We start from the raw sequence: 20,120 nt of genomic DNA, 5'->3' as shown, positions 1-20,120 counted from the left end.
TTAATTCCTTACATTATTTCCACAGTAAGGTATTTACCATGTGGTAAAGCCTTAACACGTCTTAGTAAATGACCCCCTTATACCCAAGGTTTGTTATAGCGAAGGCATGCTGTGCATATATTGCTGTCAGTTGCCTGAATGCGTGTGGTTGTGCTGTCAGTGTGGTTGTGCTGTCAGTTGCCTGAATGCGTGTGGTTGTGCTTTTATTTTTGGGCTTTTATTATCTTTGTTTCCTTTTATATTTACCAGCATTACAAAGAACAAGCCCCCCCAGGCTCATGTTTCCTTTTCGTATTTTCATCTAGGGGTCAGTGGCAGCTATTTGGTCTCTCAGTCCCCCGTATCACCTTATCCTCAGCTGCAGAAGGCGGTCTCGGCCTCTTCTGATCCCAGCCTGCCTTCAGAATACTCATCGCCAGCCTGTGTGTTCAGTCCAGGCCCCTTTCCAAACACCTCCTGGGAAAGAAGCTCAGCCGCAGGCCCAGGAAGTCCCCAGAGTGTGAGCGAGAACCAACTGCAGGACGCTGAGACCAGGCCGGGGAAGCACAGCATGGAGATCTGTGTAAGTCATCCTCCCTGATCCACCTGCCTCGGACCCTGGGCTTTTTTTTTTGTAACTTGTGTTTATTAATTTTCCAATATAAACAAGGAGCGAGATCAGACATATACGTAGTATCAACGAATACATACATTCAGGCCGATGCAGAAAAACACGGGGGAGAGCCGGCGAGCACCCGCTCTCCCGGCGCACGCACAGGCCACTCTCCTGGGCGCGCGATTCAGGAGGGTGGCCTATGCAAATTAGGGCCCGCGGTAAAAGGAGGCGCTAGGGACACTAGCGCGTCCCTCGGAAAACGGACACCGGCATAATTGAGCATCCGTCTTCCGACCCGCGGGCCGATTTTTAATTTTTTTTTTTAATTTTTACTTTTTTTTTACTTTTGGGGCCTCCGACTTAATATCGCTATGATATTAAGGCGGAGGGTGTACAGAAAAGCAGTTTTTTCTGCTTTTCTGTGCACTTCCTCGGTGCCGACCGAAATTAACGCCAGCCTTTGGGCAGGCATTAATTTCTGAAAGTAAAATGTGTGGCTTGGCTGCACATTTTACTTTTTGTATTGCGCGGGAATAACTAATAGGGCCATCAACATGCATTTGCATGTTGCAGGCGCTATTAGGTTCGGGGGGGTTGGACGCGCATTTTCAATGTGCTATTACCCCTTACTGTATAAGGGGTAAAGCTAGCACGTCGAAAACGCGCGTCCAAACCTGGGCTAACGGTGTGCTCCACCGGAGTACACTGTACTGTAATGGCCTGATAGTATCAATGAATAGCAAGAGCCAATAGGTCAAAGCAACTGTCATGCAACATGTCTCGTCCGAAGATTTACATCAGCTAAAACAGAAAATATACACATCAACTGACCGTCCATATAAACGATTATGCAAGTAAATTACTATCAAAAGATGTTTAGCTCATCTATACCATCTAGCCTCCACAACTCCCCCCTTTCCATCCCTAACCCTCCCCCCAAGCTAGTGCTATTCCAAGGAGTATGTGCATTAGGGAAGAAAATTAATGAAGCATGAGAGAGGAGGGAAATAGGTATATTCTTCTAGAGGAGGTTACCCAAACAGGATCAAGTATAGGCTAGTTACATGGTTTTATTGGTATATGATATATGATATGATATGCAGTGGGAACCAGTTGGAGGGGTTCTCAACCACTTTGTTGTAGTGTTTCTTATTATGTTCAGAAGCTCCAGGCCTATATCGATCCTTTCCTTGCTGAAGAAGGGTATATCCCTTTAGCCAGTTTTGGGTAATAAGAACATATGGAATTTGTCCCACTGAGCCTGCATATCATTGAAGCGTTTACGAGTGGAAAGCTTGGCAGATGAGAACTCAAAGGTGTACAGTTTCACTAGTAGTCAAAACCAATGGTCTTGTTGAGGGACAGAGGTACCCACCCAATTGGAAAGGATAACATTTTTCCTCATGAGACCAGCCTTCTGTAAAAACTTTTGGACGAGAGAGTCCTCTGCTGCTGATGAGTAGGGTAAAATTCCAAAGAGCCATAGGGCAGGGTCCATAGGTAACATTATGTTAAGGATCTGACTACTTGTTTGGATGACTTGTTTCCAGAACATCTGAACTACTGAGCAAGACCAAAATGCATGAAAGAAAGAGCCAATATATTGAGTGCATTTTGGACAATTTGGGGATTCAGTCAGTTTTGCCAAGAAGGCCGCATGTGGAGAGAGATAGAATTGCCTTAAGAATTTAAACTGTAACTCACTATAGAGCCTGTTTTCTGACAGTGTCGGAATGGTTATAAAGCTTTGGGAGAATTCCTGGTAAGAGAGAGTAAACTCCGGCCATTACTGCCACATTTTGAAGAGCTGTTGTAGATCCCCCAGGTCTAAAGATTCCCGCAGCACCCTTGAGAAACGGGCTATAGATGGTGCATACTTCCTGTTTTCTAAAAGGATACGCTGTAGAAGTATGGTTTGTGGTGTACATTTGAATGAATCTTTATGTGAATTGTAAAATGTTGCAATTGCATATAGGCAAAAAGATCTGAGGCAGGTAACTGATATTGTTTTTGTAGATCTGAGAAGCTAAGAATTTGCCCTGAAGTTTGAGAGGAGAGTTGACATATGAAAGTTAAACCCCATTCTCGCCATCTATGGAATGAGGAACACCCTTGAGCAGGAGGAAATAAATCGTTATCACAAATACTCAATAAGGGCATTAAGCGAGTTGGGAGTTTGAGAGATTGACACAGATAAAACCAAGCTCTGCGACCTGAAATTATCAGAACATGGGATGAAAGATTGTGCAATAATACTGAGTTGGGTGCTTGTAGGAGATAGTTAAGGGAGGAAAGATCCAGCCAGTCTAGAAGCTGCTGGTGGGGAAAGAAAAATGATGTACTGAATGTCCAGTCATATAGGAGCCGTAACATGCAGGCGAGGTTATAAAAACACAAATTAGGACAGTTTATTCCTCCCTTTGAGAGCGGCTGCATCAGGACATGTAATGATATTCGGGCTTTCTTCCCATTCCATAGGAATCTTCGAAGCATTTTCTCTACTTCTTTACAGTCTTTTTTGGAGAGCCAGAGCAGTACCATCTGGAGTATATAAAGCCACTTGGAAAGAACCATCATCTTGAAAAGCTTGACCTTCCCGAAGAGAGATAGAGGCAAACCTTGCCATTTGGTTAGAAGTTGAGAAGTAGTTTTTAGTAAAGGGCATATATTAGCTGAATAGAAGTTGAAGAGACAGCTTGGTATCTTAATCCCCAAATACTTCATTTCTTTTTCAACCCATTTTAAGGGGATAGGGTCTGTCCAGGAAGAATGCACCCAGCCTCCAACATCTAGAACCTCTGATTTATCATGATTAATCCGTAAACCTGCAAATTTACCATATTCAAGTTGAAGATGCAATAAAGGCCCGAGAGTTGTTTCCAGGTTAGTAAGAAATACCAAGACATCATCTGCGAAAGTGGCTATTTTAAATGTATAATGCTTTTTCTGGAAATCCATAATATCTTCTGCCGAACTTATTTTCCACAATAAAGGATCAATAGCTAAAATGTACAGTAGAGGGGAGAGAGGGCATCCCTATCGTACACCCCAATGAACTTTCACATCCTCCGATTTAAATCCATTGGCTATGATATATGAGGTTGGGTTGGAATATAATAAGGAAATATAGTTAGTAATATTCCCTTGGAATCCAAATCTTTCCAGCATTGAAAATAAGTAAGGCCATGAGACTCTATCGAATGCCTTTTCCGAATCAAACCCAATGGCTAAGGCGGGGACATGGTGATAGGTACAAGTGGACATAGCGGTAAGGAGTATGGCAATGTGGGAGCAAGTGATCCTGCCCTTTACAAACTCCACTTGGTGATCTGAAATAAAATGGGGAAGAACAACTCCTATTCAATCTGCTAATACTTTGGCTAAGATTTTGAGATTGCAATTAAGAAGTGAAATGGGCCTGTAGGAGGCAGGAAATAATGGGTCTTTACTGGGCTTGGGCAAAACTGTAATATATGCTGTATTAAAGTTGGAGAGAAATGCCTGCTGCTGTAAAGCTTCTGTATAGAAAGAAGTCAGCGGGCCACTAACTTGGGTTTTTAAAAGCTTATAAAAATCATAAGAAAAGCCGTCAGGGCCGGGGGCTTTCCCGGGTTTATTCGTAGATATTACATTCAGAATCTCAATAGTTTGAATTGGTTTGTTTAGAAATTGGAGTTGGGCCTTGGATAGTTTGGGCAAAGGGAGATGTTTAAAAAAAACCTCCTCCGCTTGGGAATCTCCTGAGATACCTTCGGTATACAAGGTTTTGTAAAAACCCCAAAATACCTCACAAATATCCCTTTGTTTGGTTACAACATCCCCCTGGGGCATTTTCATATGAGGGATAATGGTTTTCCCCTTATGGGAGCACACCAAGTTCTCTAAATGTTTACCCACCTTATTTCCGAAACGGAAGAAGTTATGTTCAGAAGTTTGTAACAATTTTTGTGCCCTCTGATGGAATAAAAAGTTTAGGTCTCTCAGAGTATTGAAGTAGGCCAATCTACTGTGATCAGATGGTTGTGCTATTAATCGTTGTTTGGCTGTGTGTAGCTGGGATTCTAACTGCAATATGTTGCTGTTTATTTTACACCTACATGCAGATACATAAGAAATGATTTCTCCTCTAATTACCGCCTTCCCGGCTTCCCAGAACAATTGGGGGTTAGCCATATGTTGCTGATTGAATGTGGTGAAATCTTCCCATTTCCTCTGTAGGAAACTGCAAAATTCAAGGTAGATAGCTAGGGAATTTCCAAAACCGTTCCTCAGGTTCTAACACCGAGAACTGGAGATCAATCCAAATTATGGCGTAATCTGATATAATTTGAGGGCCGATAACCACACTTGTAAGGAAGGAGAAACCATTACTTGGAATCAAGATATAATCAATGTGTGATAAGGAAGCATGGGCTCGGGATATAAGCATTTAATCCTTTTCCTCTGGGTGCAAAGTGCGCCAGGAATCAAGTGGGTCATATTCTGCACAGAGGAAGGCCACCCCCCTTATCCACCTTGTTGGTTAGGTGAGGGCCAGGGGGATTCCTGTCTCGTTGAGGATCATAGATGTTATTGAAATCTCCAGCAACTACCAGGTATCCCCATGCATGTGATACTAGTTGGGTAAGAACATAAACAAAAAAGCTGTGAGTATAGTTTTTGAGTGCATATATATTACAAATGGAAACCTCCCTTCTGTTCAGAGAGCCTATCACCATCACAAATCTGCCATCTTCATCATGAATGGTATTTGAAATATGGAAGTCAGCTGATTTGTGAGTTAATATTGCTACTCCCGCTTTTTTGCCTTTTGCGGCCGAAAAGTAACAAGTGCCCACCCAGCCTCCTACCAACTTTTGACTTTCTGTTTGAGATAAATGAGTTTCCTGCAGGCAGGCAATGGTGGGTTTGCACTTTTTTAAACTGGAGTAAGATCTTTTTCCATTTGATAAGGGAACCTAGCCCATTGATGTTCCAGGAAACTACTCTCACAGAATCCCCCATTTGATCGATATCGGGTAGGTCAGAAAAAGAAAACCATTCACAGTTAGACCATATAGGGACTGTATTCGGGCTCCCATCTTACCCCACAGCTCATAGATGAGCTGAAGGAAGGTAAACCTCTGCTGTATTGCCATTGCACCTTTTTGTCAAACTGAGATCGAGGTGCCGGAAGTCTCTCTAGCCAAACTTGATAATCAAACCGTAGGATATTACCTATAGCTTTCCCCCCCTCAGGTTGTCTGTGTTCCCCTAAAGAACCCGAAATATAAAAATTGAAACCAACCAACAAACTCCCCTCTCCCCCCCATCCCATCCCACCCCACGTCCCCAAACTCATCTAAGAATGAAATAACCCCCATTATTACGGGGGTGAGAGTCATGAATTCTATGCGTATGGGTGCCACGCTCCAAACATCGTTAAAGAAACAAATACAGCTACCAAAGAAGGAGAGAGGAACAAACAATAAAGAAAATTAACTAAAGGATACACAAACATTAACTAAGAGTTAGCGTGGTGCATAGGTTGAAGTAGTACAACCAACGTTCCATGAAATGGACTGATTCCATGCGGCTGAGCAGCAGGAGTTGCTGGGTTGCGGCTCTGATTTTATCTGGACGGCCAAGGGAGAAAAGACAAACGATACTTTGAAAGTACTAAGCCACTTCTGGCAAAAATAATATAACTTCGAGGTTTCTGCTCATAACCTCTGGAAATTCTCACAAGGGTGTGAGATAAGATATGCAACAGCCAGAAACTTGAAACTTGGCACCTTGTCTACCATAAACCTTGAAACCATAAAATGGCAATATTCCAACCTTGTAGCTGTAAGTCTCAAAGACGTACCGAACCGTCAGAGAAGTAAATAACCTTCATGATGGTCCAAGATCAGCAGATTGCCGAGTCCAAAAATTGTTTCACCTTCTCTGCTGAATTGAAGAGCTTGATTGTATCTGCATGCCATATTTTAAGCCTTGCTGGGAATTGTAGCGAGAATTTAATTATTTTTGCAAATAGAGCTCAGCAGACAGGGGAGAAACCCCGCCGCAAGGCCGACACACGGGCGGAGTAGTCCTGGAAAATTTGGATTCTCTGAAATTTGTAAGAGAGATCCATGGTTTTGCTGTATGCTTGTAGGATAATTTGTTTATGTGCGAAATTTAAGATCTTCGCAATGATTTAAGAAATTTAAGATCTTCGGTCTGGGGTCACATTCTTTTGGTAGGCCTAAGCAATGAGCTCTTTCGATCCGAAAGGTAGATTGTAGATCTGGTATGTTTAGAGCCTCTGGTAGCCAGGATTCTAAAAAAGATCCAAGGTTTCGCTCCGCTATCGTTTCAGGTAGGCCGGTAAAGTGAAGATTCGAGCGGCGCTCCCTATTCTCTAAGTCATCCAGCTTAGCAGATTGTGCCTCTACTGTTTTCTCCAGTGCCATTATCCTCGTGCTTGTTGCAAGGTTGTCATTCTCCAACACCGCCACCCGGCCCTCTATCTGCTCGAAACGGGGGTTTAAATCGGTCAGTGCGGATTGTACCTCTGTTATTTGCGAGGAAATTGCTGCCAGCTTGAGGTCCAAAGCTTCTAAGACTGCTGCCTTGAGGTCTTCTGCTATGGTGGTTTTCGTTCCTATACCGCTGACTTGATCCGGGACAGTCGCCATCTTGGAGTCTGTGGTTTTGAGTTTGTCTTTCCTCCCCGATTTTAACGGCATACCCGAAGGCGATCGGTTCATGTAAGTGGTGATCGACATAAACGTCTCTGGGGTCGGTTTTTATTTTGGTTGAAATGGCTCAACACACTAAAGAAGAAGTGGAATTGGTAGCGTGGCACCCGGAGCCCTGTGCCTCAGCTCACCGTATCACGTGACCCCCCGGACCCTGGGCATTTATCTTAATTTTACAGAGCTAAAGATGTCTCAGGTCCAGAAACTGTGTACAGGGCTTTATTTCTGAGGGAACAACCTGGAATGCAGATCTGGCATTTCTTTTCAGATGTAAGAGGCAGATCAGCAGGGGTGTTCTGCTCCAGCTCCTCCCCTCAACCTGCAGGGAAGCGGAGAAGAGAGAGTGAGCCTGGAGCAGACAGAGCTACCTAATTCAGCCCTTCCCCACCTGTTCTGCAGGAGGGAAAGAGTTGTTACTGAAGCAGAAAGTGCAGAGCAAGGAATAATAAAGGGATTGAGTTAGCACAGGTTTGAAACTTATGAGCAGCAGTGCCAGTCATCAAGATGTCAACCATGGCCTTGACGATTTGCATTACAGCTTGAAAGTTTCAAGTTAATACTAATTCTGCCCCTTTTTGTGTCTGTTACTTAGGGCTTAATTTCTAATGGAGTAACCCAGAATGGCATGCTGCCTCATTTTTTCTGGGATCTAAGGAGACAGAGTAGAGCTAATGGTGTAACTTGGTTCTGGAGTCCCCACAGAATTGGGACAGAGCTGCTACTTAAATCAATTCCAAATCCCTTGCAGAAATGGAACAAAGCTGATGGTGGTATGCATCGTCTCTAGCCCCAGAGGAAGCAGAGCAGAACAAGCAGGATATGCTTTTAAATTTCAAGTCCTCCCACATCCTGGGGCCGATGCAATAAAAAATGTGCAGAGAAAATGCGTTCTTTAGGAATGCACGCGGTTTTAATGAGCATCTGCCAGTACCGCGCATGCAATATTTAAATTAATCAAAAATGAAAAGCGTGCGAAAAAGGCACGTAGCACCATACATCCTATTGCATTAGACGTTCAATATTGCATCGTGAGTGCGATCAGTCTGCATGTAGCTGTCAAAAAAGACTTTTGTCAAGTGTTATACAATTGCTGAAGTACAAAATTAACGATATTTTGATTAGAAAAGCAATATTTGAAACCGGTTTTGCTCCCCCACTGTGACGACAGCAAGCGGGTCATAATCCTATCTGCAGGATATATAAATCGCTGCCATAAGGCAAACTTTTCTTTTGTGCTGAGTTCAATTGGATCTGTACTGGCTACAGACTGGTGCAAACTGGTCTCTTGAATTCACGTGAATTCTGCTTTACTTATTCTCTTCATTTCCTCCATTTTCCAAAGGTAAGAACTGGTTGCTTTCTACTTATATAAACGTTTTTTATATTTTATATATATTTTTTTTGTCGACGTGTAGTAAACGTACGTCCTTGAATAGGACGTCCATAAAATGCATTCTACCGATCGACGTCTGAGGATAGAGCATGTATAACACCGATTGGTGCATCAGAAAATCGATGTCAGGGGCCCGGGATGTAAGGATACTGAAAAAGTAGATAAGAATGTTTTAAGTGTCCAGGGGCTGCCTATCCACCATCCATTATCTAACTTTTTTCAGTGTCTTTATATTCCGGTTCCTGGAAACTGATTTACCGAAGTCGAAGTCTCGAACACCAAACCTTTAACGAGTTATTGATACTCTATTATCAGCCATCGATTGTTGGAACATCCCTATGGATGATTTTTGGATGTGCATTTTGTTTACTTTCTGCTTATTTAAATTTTTTAAATATTTTTTTGAGTAGTAAATGGACGTCCTTGAAAGCATTCACAAACAGTTTTTATCGATGTCTGATTCCTGAGTGTCCGTCTGCCCATTATCCTCGACATATAGTAATCGAATGTCCATAAAATTGTGTTCTACCGATTGATGTCTCATGATTTAATGTTTATAATATGGAAGGACTGATGTCCAAGAATTGGGTGTCTCTAGATCAACTTCAGGGGGCTGGGATGCAAGGACATTCCGATTCTGGAAATGCTTTATAAATGGTGGGCAGCTTGCGTCCCGGCACCGAAATTCTTATCCAGTTTTTCAACGTCCTTGCATTCCAGCACCTGGAAATCAATATAGCGACACCCTGCCCTTGGTTTGGTAACTAGTTAAGGACATCTATAAACAAGCCTTTTTCTTAAAGGACGCCCAATCCTTGTACACCAGTGGGTTCATATTTTGGTGCCATTATAGCCTGCCTTTTTCCTGCTTCTAGGGAATCCTTTGTAATTCTGGGAGGCCTTTCTCTCTCTGTTCATAGTTTTGGAAGACCTGTGTCTTTGTCCTTCCTATAGTGCATACCTCCACTCTCCATGGCACAGAATAGCTGGTTGATTCCAGCTCAGAGGAGGTTTATTCTGTAATGGTCAAGGAGGGCTGCTGTAGAGGAAAATTTTCCAGACAGGGGTAATTAGTGACCATGCGAGAAGGGCTCTAGGATCAACAAGGATTGGGGGTAACACTTGGGAGCTCTAGGACCACTGGGTGACAGATGAAGACCCATTGGAGGAACCATGGAAGTGGATGTTTAAAATCATGAGAGGTCTAGAATGGGTAGATGTGAATCGGTTATTTACTCTTTCGGAAAATATGACTAGGGGGCACTCCATGAAGTTAGCTTGTGGCACATTTAAAACTAATCGAAGAAAGTTCTTTTTCACTCAAGGCACAATTAAACTCTGGAATTTGTTGCCAGAGGATGTGGTTAGTGCAGTTAATATAGCTGTGTTTAAAAAAGGATTGGATAAGTTCTTGGAGGAGAAGTCCATTACCTGCTATTAATTAAGTTGACTTAGAAAATAGCCACTGCTATTACTAGCAACAGTAGCATGGGATCTTCTTGGTGTTTGGGTACTTGCCAGGTTCTTATGGCCTGGATTGGCCACTGTTGGAAACAGGATGCTGGGCTTGATGGACCCTTGGTCTGACCCAGTATGGCATGTTCTTATGAGTAGTGTAATGGTTAGAGCAGCTGCAGGCAGAGAAACAGGGAAGCCAGTGTTCAGATCACTAAACCCTTGGGCAAGTCACTTCACCCTTCTTTGCCATGAGCTACCAATGAAAAGGTGAAATCTAAATAAGGGGAAGTGGGGCTTGGGATGGGGAACCAGGATTACCAAGGCTAAGAGGAGGAGGACAGAGAGAAAGTGTCCCATTCCTCCTTACCTCAGTGACCATAAACATCAGAAAGAATTGGACCACCTGGCTCATGGCCCCACCGACATTTTATGGCGCTATCCTGGAAGAACTCGTGCAGGCCCGGCATAGCTCTGCAAGCTTGAGCAGCGCAGTCCAAGGCCTGTATTCTTGCGAGATTCTGCACAAGTCTACAGGAGCCTGCAGACTTAAACCCACAAGTCTGAGCCATGCTGGTGCCTATAATCTTGCGAGACTCAGGGTAAGAACACAAGGCATCGACTGCGCAGCTCTCAAACTCGCAGAGCTGTGCCGTGCCTGCAGGAGTGCTTCCGGGTTGGTGCAGGGTAAGTGGCTGAGGACTGGGGGTCCGAGGCTGGGGCTGTGGGCATGGCAGAGATCTAAGGGGGCTAAGGGATGGGCGTCCGAGTTTGGCTGGGGGGATCTGAGTGTCCTGAAGCTAGGGGATGGGGTCCAATGCTAGCTGTGGAGTTTGAGTGTGGGGGCTGGGGGGGCAGCAAGGGGCGAGGCTAAAGGTTGGGGATCCAAAGCTCGCTGAGTGGAGTCTAAAGCTAGGGGCTGGGGGGGGGGGGGGGTCTGAGGCAGGCTAGGGGGTCCAAGCTGGCTAGGGGATGGGGTCCAAGGCTGAGGGTTATGGAGCTGGAAGTTCAAGGCTAGGGGTCTGAGGTAGGCTGGAGGCTGGCATTCTCTTCCCATCCTTGGTCCACTGGTGGTGTGGGGTGGGCAGAAAGAGAAAGGGAGGGTTTGGGGAGATTCTGGAAATATGACAGCGGAAAATACCATGCGGCTTACTAGTCTGCCTATCCACACTAACTATTCAGCTTTACAATCTCTACCACTCCCTCAGAGATCCTCTGTGTTTATCCCATGCTTTCTTGAATTCAAGATACTGTTCTTGTCTCCACCACCTCCACGAGGAGGCTAATCCATGCGTCCACGTCCTCCTCTGTAAAGAAACATTTCCTTAGATAACTCCTTTCACCCTCATCCCCTCCTTCTAGAGCTTCCCTTTCTTTGAAAGAGGCCTGCCTCCTGTGCATGGAAATCTTGGGGGTATTTAAACATCTGTATTATATTTCCTCTATCCCACCTTTTTTTTCTCAAGGATATACGTGTTTAGATCTTTAAGTCATCCTCATATGCTTTAAAATGAAGACCACTGATGGTTTTAGTAGACGCTGACTCCATTCAGTTTAAATCCTTTTGAAGATGTGATCTCCAGAATTGTGCATAGTATTCAAATCAGGTCTCGCCAGGGACTTATACAGGGGCAACATCACCTCCTTTTACCTGCTGACCATTGCTCTCCCCATGTTCTTCTTGTGGGTGTTGGGGGTGAGTGCTATGTAACAAAATACCCCTCATTCTCCACATGAACAATGACAGGAGCTGGGCAGCCCCCACATATCACCTTCCATCTCCATAAGAATGATGATGGGGGCTTGGCTTAAGCATGGAAGGAAATGCATTTCTGTTTCTGGTTTTCCAGTTTTGCACTGCCTACAGTGTCTGGCTTATTGGAGCTTCTATCAGAGTTTTTTGCCTACACATTTGTAATTTGTGGATCTACTTTTAGGATCTGCCGGATCCTTGTGACCTGTATTGGCTGCTGTTGGAGACAGGATGCTAGGCTCGATGGACTTTGGTCTGACCCTGCATGGCTTCTCTTACGTGGTCGATTATTCAGTTCTTGGTTAAGGTCTCCCTGTGTTCTGCAAATGAGACTGAGCTGAGATATTCTGCTAACAAGTCTTGTTCATTATCTTTTCCCGACTGGAGGTATATTGGTATTCTAGGGCCCGGTGTCGTATTTGCAGTGCTGCCGTTTCATTAGTAGGGTTTTTGCTGTTGGAATCCAGTGAGTTAGTGCTGCTATGGTGTGGCAGCTTTACTACACGTGTGCTGAGGGGTTGTTTGGTTTTTGCATTTCACAATGTGCCTGGTAGTGGAGGGGAGACTGTGTTATTGTTACTTAGATGGCACCAGAATCTTGTATGGTGAGGTGTACAGGGAAATATCCTGCTCTGCCCCTGTTTTTGGAGGTGTGTTGTGGGGGGAGTTTCTGTGGATGCAGAGTATATATTTACAGAACTGGAGGTACAGGATTTATATTGACTTTGTCCTGTGCTACATTGACAAGAATGAACCTCACTCTTAAGCCAGGGTATGTTGGGAGCTATCCCAATCTCTCAAATTTACTGCTGGTGAAAGTAATGCTTGCATTGTGCCAAACGACTTCTTTCTGAAGCGTGTATGGTGTAATACATACAGGCAAAGTATTGAGGAGAGCTTGGAAGCGCTTTTTAATCAGGTGAGCGGCATCCAAACAAATGGGAATGTTTCTGTATCTTTAGGCCTCATTTTCTTGGTCTTTGCTTATATCTCTTGGCATTTGATGATCTTCTTTTTTTTTTTAACCTGATTTTTATATTCAGCTTTTGTTTGGTACTTCAAAGCGGGTTGCATTCAGGTACTGTAATTATTTCTCTGTCCCCACAGGACTCTCTCTCTAAGTTTGTTCCTGAGGCAATGGAGAGTAAAGGTTACAAGGAGCGGAAGTGGGATTTGAACCCTGGTCTCCCCGGTTCAAAGCCCACTCCTCTAATCACCAGGCTAGTCCTGCGTGGCTCCGTGTGTGCAGGTGCTTAGAAATGACGCTTCTATTGGTAATGCTGGTTTTGTCGTTTTCTCCTCTACCGTTACATCTGGTTTTCTACCATCAAACTTTTTAGCGGTTGGTCTTGGAATGAATAATTACGCTCTAAAATGTATGCAAAGAACTTGTGTAAGAAAGATAAATGTAAAGCAGTGGGAGTCGAGGGTGGAGCTGGGGTGGAGTTGGAGCCGGGGCTTAGCTGCCCCCCCACAAGCAAAAATGCATTCCAGTGCCCTTTGTCAGGGACCCTCCATCCGCAGCCCCCACCAGGGTTCAACTTCAGTTGTCCTTCTCCCACCAGTGCTTACTGAGCACTGGTGGGCAAACAACAGCACTGGTGGGAGCTGGAGACGAAGGATCGCTGGGACGAGGAGGCGTGTGAAGAGCATGTTCACATGTATGTGTGTGAGAGAGAGAGTGTGTGCGTTTACAAGAGAGAGCGAGAGAGAGCACGTTCACACCTGGCCCCGGCCCGCTCCATGCTCTCTGCCCCCCCACAGCTCCATTTCATTTTTGTCTATAAATTAAGCCTTGACTTGGGTACCTGTATAGGAAAATATAAAGAGCAAACTACTGATCGTTCTACCAAGAGGTCTGTGATCTTAGAAATGATGGAGGGCCAAACCTCAAATGATCTAAGTAAGTCTCTAGAGCAGTGGTTCTCAACCATTGTGTCACCAGGGGGTGGAAGGTGCGTCACCAAATATTTGACATAGCAAGCCTGTGCTTTCTATAATAGCCACGTGCGCTTCCGCTGCTTGAGGAGAGTGCAGAGTAAGGAGCTGATGCTTAAAATCCCTCATCACCGCTCCCTGTTCCTGCTTTTCCCTCACCCCTGGCAGTCACTGCCACCACCAGTCCAAGCCAGAAATGTTGCAGGCACGCTGTATCCTGCCCCCCCCCCCCAGCTTCTTGGAGTTTCAGTTTTTCTCTGTATGCTTCATTATAATGTACGGTCTTTTATTCTGTATTAGCTAAGGGTCAATCTCCATTCTGCATGTTTGTCAGAAGTGAGCGATTCTGCTAACTAGGATGCAGATTCTGTGTAGGGATCTAGAGCAGTCTGGCTTGCTTTGTTTCTGCAATAGTAAGTGTACTGGGTTCTATATTTGCAGTCTTGCTTTCTCATAGGTAAGCTCGTTGCTGCTCAAGTCCTGAGTGTTGGAACTCTTATGATATGGCTGGTATACTATATAATTTCTAAATGTCTTTTTAGCAAGTTTTCAGGTTATTTCACAAAGTGCCAGGCAGGGAAGGGATTTTGAAGTGCTATTACTGAGGGGGATATCAGAATTTGAATATATTTTTTGTATGGTGAATTGAAAAGGGACATTTCCTAACTCTGCTCTGCATAAACTCCAGAAGAGGTCAGAACTTCCTGAGGTTGACAGTGAAATGCCCGAGAGTTTGTCTGTATCGAAAAACTGTGTGCTGCATGTGTATCAATCCCAGATTTCTCACTGATGCAGTAAGGAAAGATTAAAAATAACATTTAATAATAATATTTTATAAGCAGGTATTGAAATTAGAGAATGTTATCTTTCTCTTGCATCATTTTCAACAATAAAATAATATCTAGGAATTATTTTTTTTTTTAGTAAAGCTGTTAAATGTAGTGTGCAATGTGTCACGTTCGTGAGCATCGTCTGTCAGGTGTGTCATGACGGAAAAAAGGTTGAGGACCACCGCACTAGAAGCTCTAAATGTTTGCTTTTGTTTATGTCTTGTTATGGAGTGTTTAAATGTATCTCCAGTGCTGAATTTCTGCCCCTGATCCGATAAGAATTCTGTGTGATAAGAGATGAGCGTTGTGAAGCAATAGCCTTGTTATGGATTTATTTTAAGATTTTTAATAAAACTCCCTGAAAGGGTGCATCAGTGTGTCAGAAATGCAAATGCACATAAAACATTAACTAACATAGGGATTCCAGACTTGCGCTTCTATACCTTCCCTCCTCCCCCCACAAAAGACATGACTACATCATGGCTTTACGAAAGGCCGCAGTTTATCAAGCAAAACCACCTAACCCAAGCCCTCTTAACACTAACAATGAAACAATACCTCGTCATCTCGCTTCACCCACCCCACCCCCAATTCACGTGCCAACACGCCCCCATTGGCATAGGGATTAATCAGTCCTGCAGTATTGCCTACCCCGCCGCATCCCAGCGAGGGTAAGTCAACAGCTTGAACAGCTACCCCCACTGCTCATCAGCTGTCTCGTGAGGCAGCCCCCCAGCTAAACAATCTCCCCCCCCCTCCCACCTCCAATGGTCCCCTATAACTCACAATTATTAACATTTGATAATATTTTTGGCTCGGGTTTCCGCTTCGGAACTGCGACAAAACACCAAACCATCACATCGAAATCGAAACACACCACAGTGAGGGAGGGAAGAAAAGATCCGCACCCCAATGCTTGGTCCCCGGACTGCTGCAAGGGACTCTGCTCGCACGACGGCAGAAAGCCCGCGCTACCCTCGGGAACCAACAGCAATCGATCATTTCAAAAATCGTAACGGCTCCCAAGGCGTAGCACCCTATCCCCCACCCCTCCCGTCAAGGCAAAATTAAAAGCCGCAATGTGCATCCCACCCCCATGTTAATTTTGACTGGGGTGGGGACGAGCCCCCCAACCTTTAAAATACATCAAAATAAAAATACAACAGAAACATAAAACGCTATCAGCACTGGAGCCACTCCCCATCCCTCAGTCTCCTCACATTCCCACTGGCAGGATAACAGCACGCTCCCCAATCTCAGCCTTGTCACTCATCATATATCGCAACCATATTATATGAATTCCTTCTCCTTTACTTGGAGCTTACTGTTCACAATTACAGCATTCGGGGCCGGAGTCACAAAGGCTTTTCTCTCTTTCTGTGTCTGAGTGAGTCGGGCCCTGGGGAAGAGAGAAGGCTTTTTCCCCCCCTCCGATGTCACGTGTGTAAGAATGGTGATCTGACTGCTGGCAGGGCACACACTCCCTGCACGTCTGCGGTGTGTTCACAGTGGCTCACTATTCCCTGATCACACTTTGATGGCTCGTCTTTCTCTTCCAGTATGCAGGCATTGACCCCAGCGACGATGTAAATACCCAGGTAAAGTACTGAACGAATGAGCCGTTACGTGTTTTGCATCAGTGGCTTCACGCTGCTCGTGCAAGCTTACGACCTGTGTGCACCTCTCCTTCCCTGCAAGCTTCTCTCGAGCTTCGTGAGCCTCGCAGCCTTCTCACCAACCCTCTCACGGCACCTGCCTCTTATTTAATCACAGAGGGGGCAATCTGGAAAGAGTCCGCCTAGATGCAGCACCTGCTGGCCTTGCACTTCATTTTCAAAGGGAAACTATGCCTGTACTTTCCCTCTGAAAACTGCCCAAGGGTACAAATGAACCATAGACGTTGCACCTGTTGCCCCACCCACCGTGGGCAAATCTGTGTTTCCCAACCAAACCCTACCTAAGGCCCTCAGTCTAGTTCAATGCATGCACCCTCGGGAACACAGCGCCTATGTGTAACCAGACTGAGGGAACTCTTCAGAGAGACGATCCACCCAGGTAAATGATTCTTCATATTGTCTTCCGAAAATCCAGGGTGGTTTCCAGCCTCCTGGCAAAGAAGATTTATTCTCATTAGCGTTTTGATTTCCAGCAGGTCAGCTGGGAAGAAATGAAAGACCCTGCATTGCCCAGGAAGCTCATTCGCATGCATGAATGTCTGATTTGCCACTGCAGGCAAAACCGTAACAGCAGGGACTGTCGCGCTGTGGAAATTCATCACACTTAGGAAACGCTTTTAATTATAGACAGGGGGGGTTGGGTTGTGGTGCCTGGAGAATTATGTCATATTCTGCGCCAGAGCAACCAGCCAAGTGCTGTCGGCTCTTCTCCCTTTGCACAAGAAGCCATCCAGCGCCTCCTCTGTTTTCCCCTCGTGTGGCAAGGGGGGGGGGGGGGGGATGCAGCTCTCCTGACGTCACTCTTACTAAAGTTTCCCCTTTTTCCTGTTCCCTAGATCGTAGAATCCACTCGCGTGAATCGCCACAAGAACGCCATGGCCTTACGCTGGGAGGCAGGACTCTTTGCGAACAAGAACGTCTAAAGGCCAGCCACCAAAACTGAACTTCAGGAACACTGTGAAAACTCCTTTTTACACTGGATTACAAAGCAGACATTTCTAATCAAGGAAATTAAGATTGCATTCATTTGACAAGAAGGAAAAGCAACATTGTATATATTTAAGCCTTCTCGTCTCTCGCCTCATGATAAAAAGAAATTCTTTTCTGGTTGACAGAAACATCGATTGCTCAGTTTCATTGCCTTGCACAGGTCTATCGCTGACGTTGGCGGTTCAGCATCACCAGAGGCAGGAGCAGCAGGGGGACAGCTTGTGTAATCACAGACTTACATAACCCCGCAAGGCCTTGTGTTTTACCCAAGCAGTGTGGTAATATCTTCACAGCCCCACGTCCTGACATGTGCCATTTCACTACCCTCTATTTCATTAAATGTCTGTAAGTTATTTTAATAGATTTTATTTTGATTAAATAATATAATATGGATCTATCAGAATTAACACAAAATGGAAAAAATGGTTTCTTAAATTTAAGAAACATGCTACTAATAATGCATTAAATATAAATGTAATTAATACATTCATTCACTAATTTCAACTACAGTCGAAATGTCTAAATCTTCTATTTACCAGCAACCCTCAAGGGAGGATGCAGGCAACTAGCGAGTGTCTGACAGCTTTGAAAGTCCCTGGGGCAGAATGAGAGGTCTGGGTGGTTTTTTATTCCTGGGCTTTCAGTTCAGACAGGGATGGTGCTTCCATTAGGCAAACGAGGCAGAGACTGAGAGCAGCAAAATTATCGGGGTGGCAAAATCCCGAAGGGCGCAGTTCTACAGAGTCACTGCTGCCAAAGAAGGGTGTGTCGGGCTGCGGCCACTACCTCTGGTGAGAGGGAGCGCTGTGCTGGACTTGCTGCCAAAGAGTACATTGGGGGAGAGGGCACTAAATATTCTTGCACCAAGCCTGAGTTCAGATCTGCTTCCTTGGCTGGCACTGGAGTAACAGTGAAAGAAACTTGCATTGCATTTCCCCCATTACCCGTGAAGTGGTGGAGAATGCTCAGCCGGCCGCCTCCTGAGGTCATAAGCAGAGACAACAGGGCCTGAGTGACATATATGTGGATTTGTCATTATCAATGGTAAAATTAGCAGATAATTCCTGGAAGGCAAAAGGTAGATGACCCCTCCTTCCACCCCTTTCCCAATGCCCAAGATCTCAGGTGTCATAAGAGCATAAGAAATTGCCATACTGGGTCAGACCAAGGGTCCATCAAGCCCAGCATCCTGTTTCCAGCAGTGGCCAATCCAGGCTACAAGTACCTGGCAAGTACCCAGATATTAAATAGATTTCAAGCTGCTATTGCTTATTAATGAATAGCAGTTTATCAATTTTACCTCTAGGAACTTATCCAAACCTTTTTTAAACCCAGTTACACTAACTGCTGTAACCACATCCCCTGGCAACGAAATCCAGATCTTAACTATGCACTGAATGAAAAATAATTTTCTTTGATTTGTTTTAAATGAGCTACTTGCTAACTTCATGGAGTGCCCCCTGGTCCTTCTATTATCCGAGAGAGTAAATAACCAGTTTACATTAACCTGTTCAAGTTCTTTCATGATTTTAAACACCTCTATCATATCCCCCCATAGTTGTGTCTTCTCCAAGCTGAACAAGCCCTAACTTCTTTAGCCTTTCCTCATAGGGCAGCCGTTCCATGTCCCTTATCATGTTGGTCACTCTTCTCTGCACTTTCTCCACTGCAACTATATCTTTTTTGAGATGTAGCGACCAGCATTGCACACAAAATTCAAGATGTGGTCTCACCAAGGAGCGATATAGAGGCATTATTACATCCATCGTTTTATTTGCCATTCCCTTCCTAATAATTCCTAACATTCTGTTTGCTTTTTTGATCGCCACAGCACCCTGGGCCAACAATTTCAATGTATTATCCACTATGACGCCTAGATCTCTTTCCTGAGTGGTAACCCCTAAGACAGAACCTAATATTGTGTAACTATAGCGAGGGTTATTTTTCCCCTATATGCATCACATTTCACTTGTCCACGTTAAATTTCATCTGCCATTTGGACGCCCAATCTTCCAGTCTCACAAGATCCTCCTGCAATTTATCACAGTCTGCTTGAGATATAACTACTCTGCATAATATTTTGCCATCCGCAAATGTGATCACCTCACTCATCGTACCCCTTTCCAGATCATTTATAAATATATTAAAAGCACCAGGCCAAGTACAGATCCTTGAGGCACTCCACTGTTTACCTTTTTCCACTGTGAAAACTGACCATTTAATCTTACTCTCTATTTCCTGTCTTTTTTTTTTTTTTTTACAAAATCCTGATAGTGGTCCCAGTATTTTAGGCGGGTATAATCCTCCCTTCCCTATGGATGCCCCACCTGCCATGTACATTACTTTGAATTGTTCACAGGAAGGTTCCAGCCAGAAGTAGAATTAGTTTTAGTAGCTTGCTCTCCAGTTACTGAAAAGCAAAACAGGTATAAGAAATAGTAAGTTAGGGTTCAGTTTTCAAATGACCTAGTCACCTAACTTTAAGAGCTGGTGGCTAGGCTGTCCCAATTAAAAACTGAGTGCTAGGTACCCAATCCTAGGCACTGCATTAGCAGGCCAAACATTTAAGTGGCCAAAATCAGGCAGCGGAGATCCAGGGCTCAGCCAAGGCTGAAAATCGAGCTCCTTGGTGTTTAGCTTTTCTTTGCTTATACTCGCCCAGAAATTGGCAGTTTTCATTGTGAGGTTTGGCAATACCATGCAGAGGCTGGGCGTCCCAGTCCACAGGACGATTGTGGAAGCAGTAGCCAGGGGAGGCACCGGTG

The 20,120-nt window shown here is 44.6% G+C and overlaps 1 protein-coding gene across 4 annotated transcripts in view; it reads left to right on the top strand.

Moving 5' to 3' along the window:
* LOC115097651 (A-kinase anchor protein 2-like) overlaps positions 1 to 17,864 on the top strand; it is a 42,365-nt gene extending 24,501 nt beyond the window's left edge. For 2 of the 4 annotated variants that reach the window (XM_029613583.1, XM_029613581.1), the window contains exons 3-5: positions 306 to 562; positions 16,249 to 16,287; positions 17,202 to 17,864. In XM_029613583.1, coding sequence (XP_029469443.1) covers positions 306 to 562; positions 16,249 to 16,287; positions 17,202 to 17,288 — 383 coding nt within the window. In that variant the 3' untranslated portion in view covers positions 17,289 to 17,864. Of the gene's footprint in view, positions 1 to 305; positions 563 to 3,341; positions 3,479 to 16,248; positions 16,288 to 17,201 lie in introns of all 4 variants that reach the window. The other 2 variants (XR_003858307.1, XM_029613584.1) reach the window with 2 other exon arrangements.
* Positions 17,865 to 20,120: the final 2,256 nt, after the last annotated feature.

Source organism: Rhinatrema bivittatum, chromosome 8, assembly GCF_901001135.1.
Source record: "Rhinatrema bivittatum chromosome 8, aRhiBiv1.1, whole genome shotgun sequence".
In the NCBI taxonomy this organism is placed as follows: domain Eukaryota; kingdom Metazoa; phylum Chordata; class Amphibia; order Gymnophiona; family Rhinatrematidae; genus Rhinatrema; species Rhinatrema bivittatum.
The sequence above is the reverse complement of the archived record's forward strand: the minus strand, read 5'-3'. Positions and strand labels throughout refer to the sequence as shown.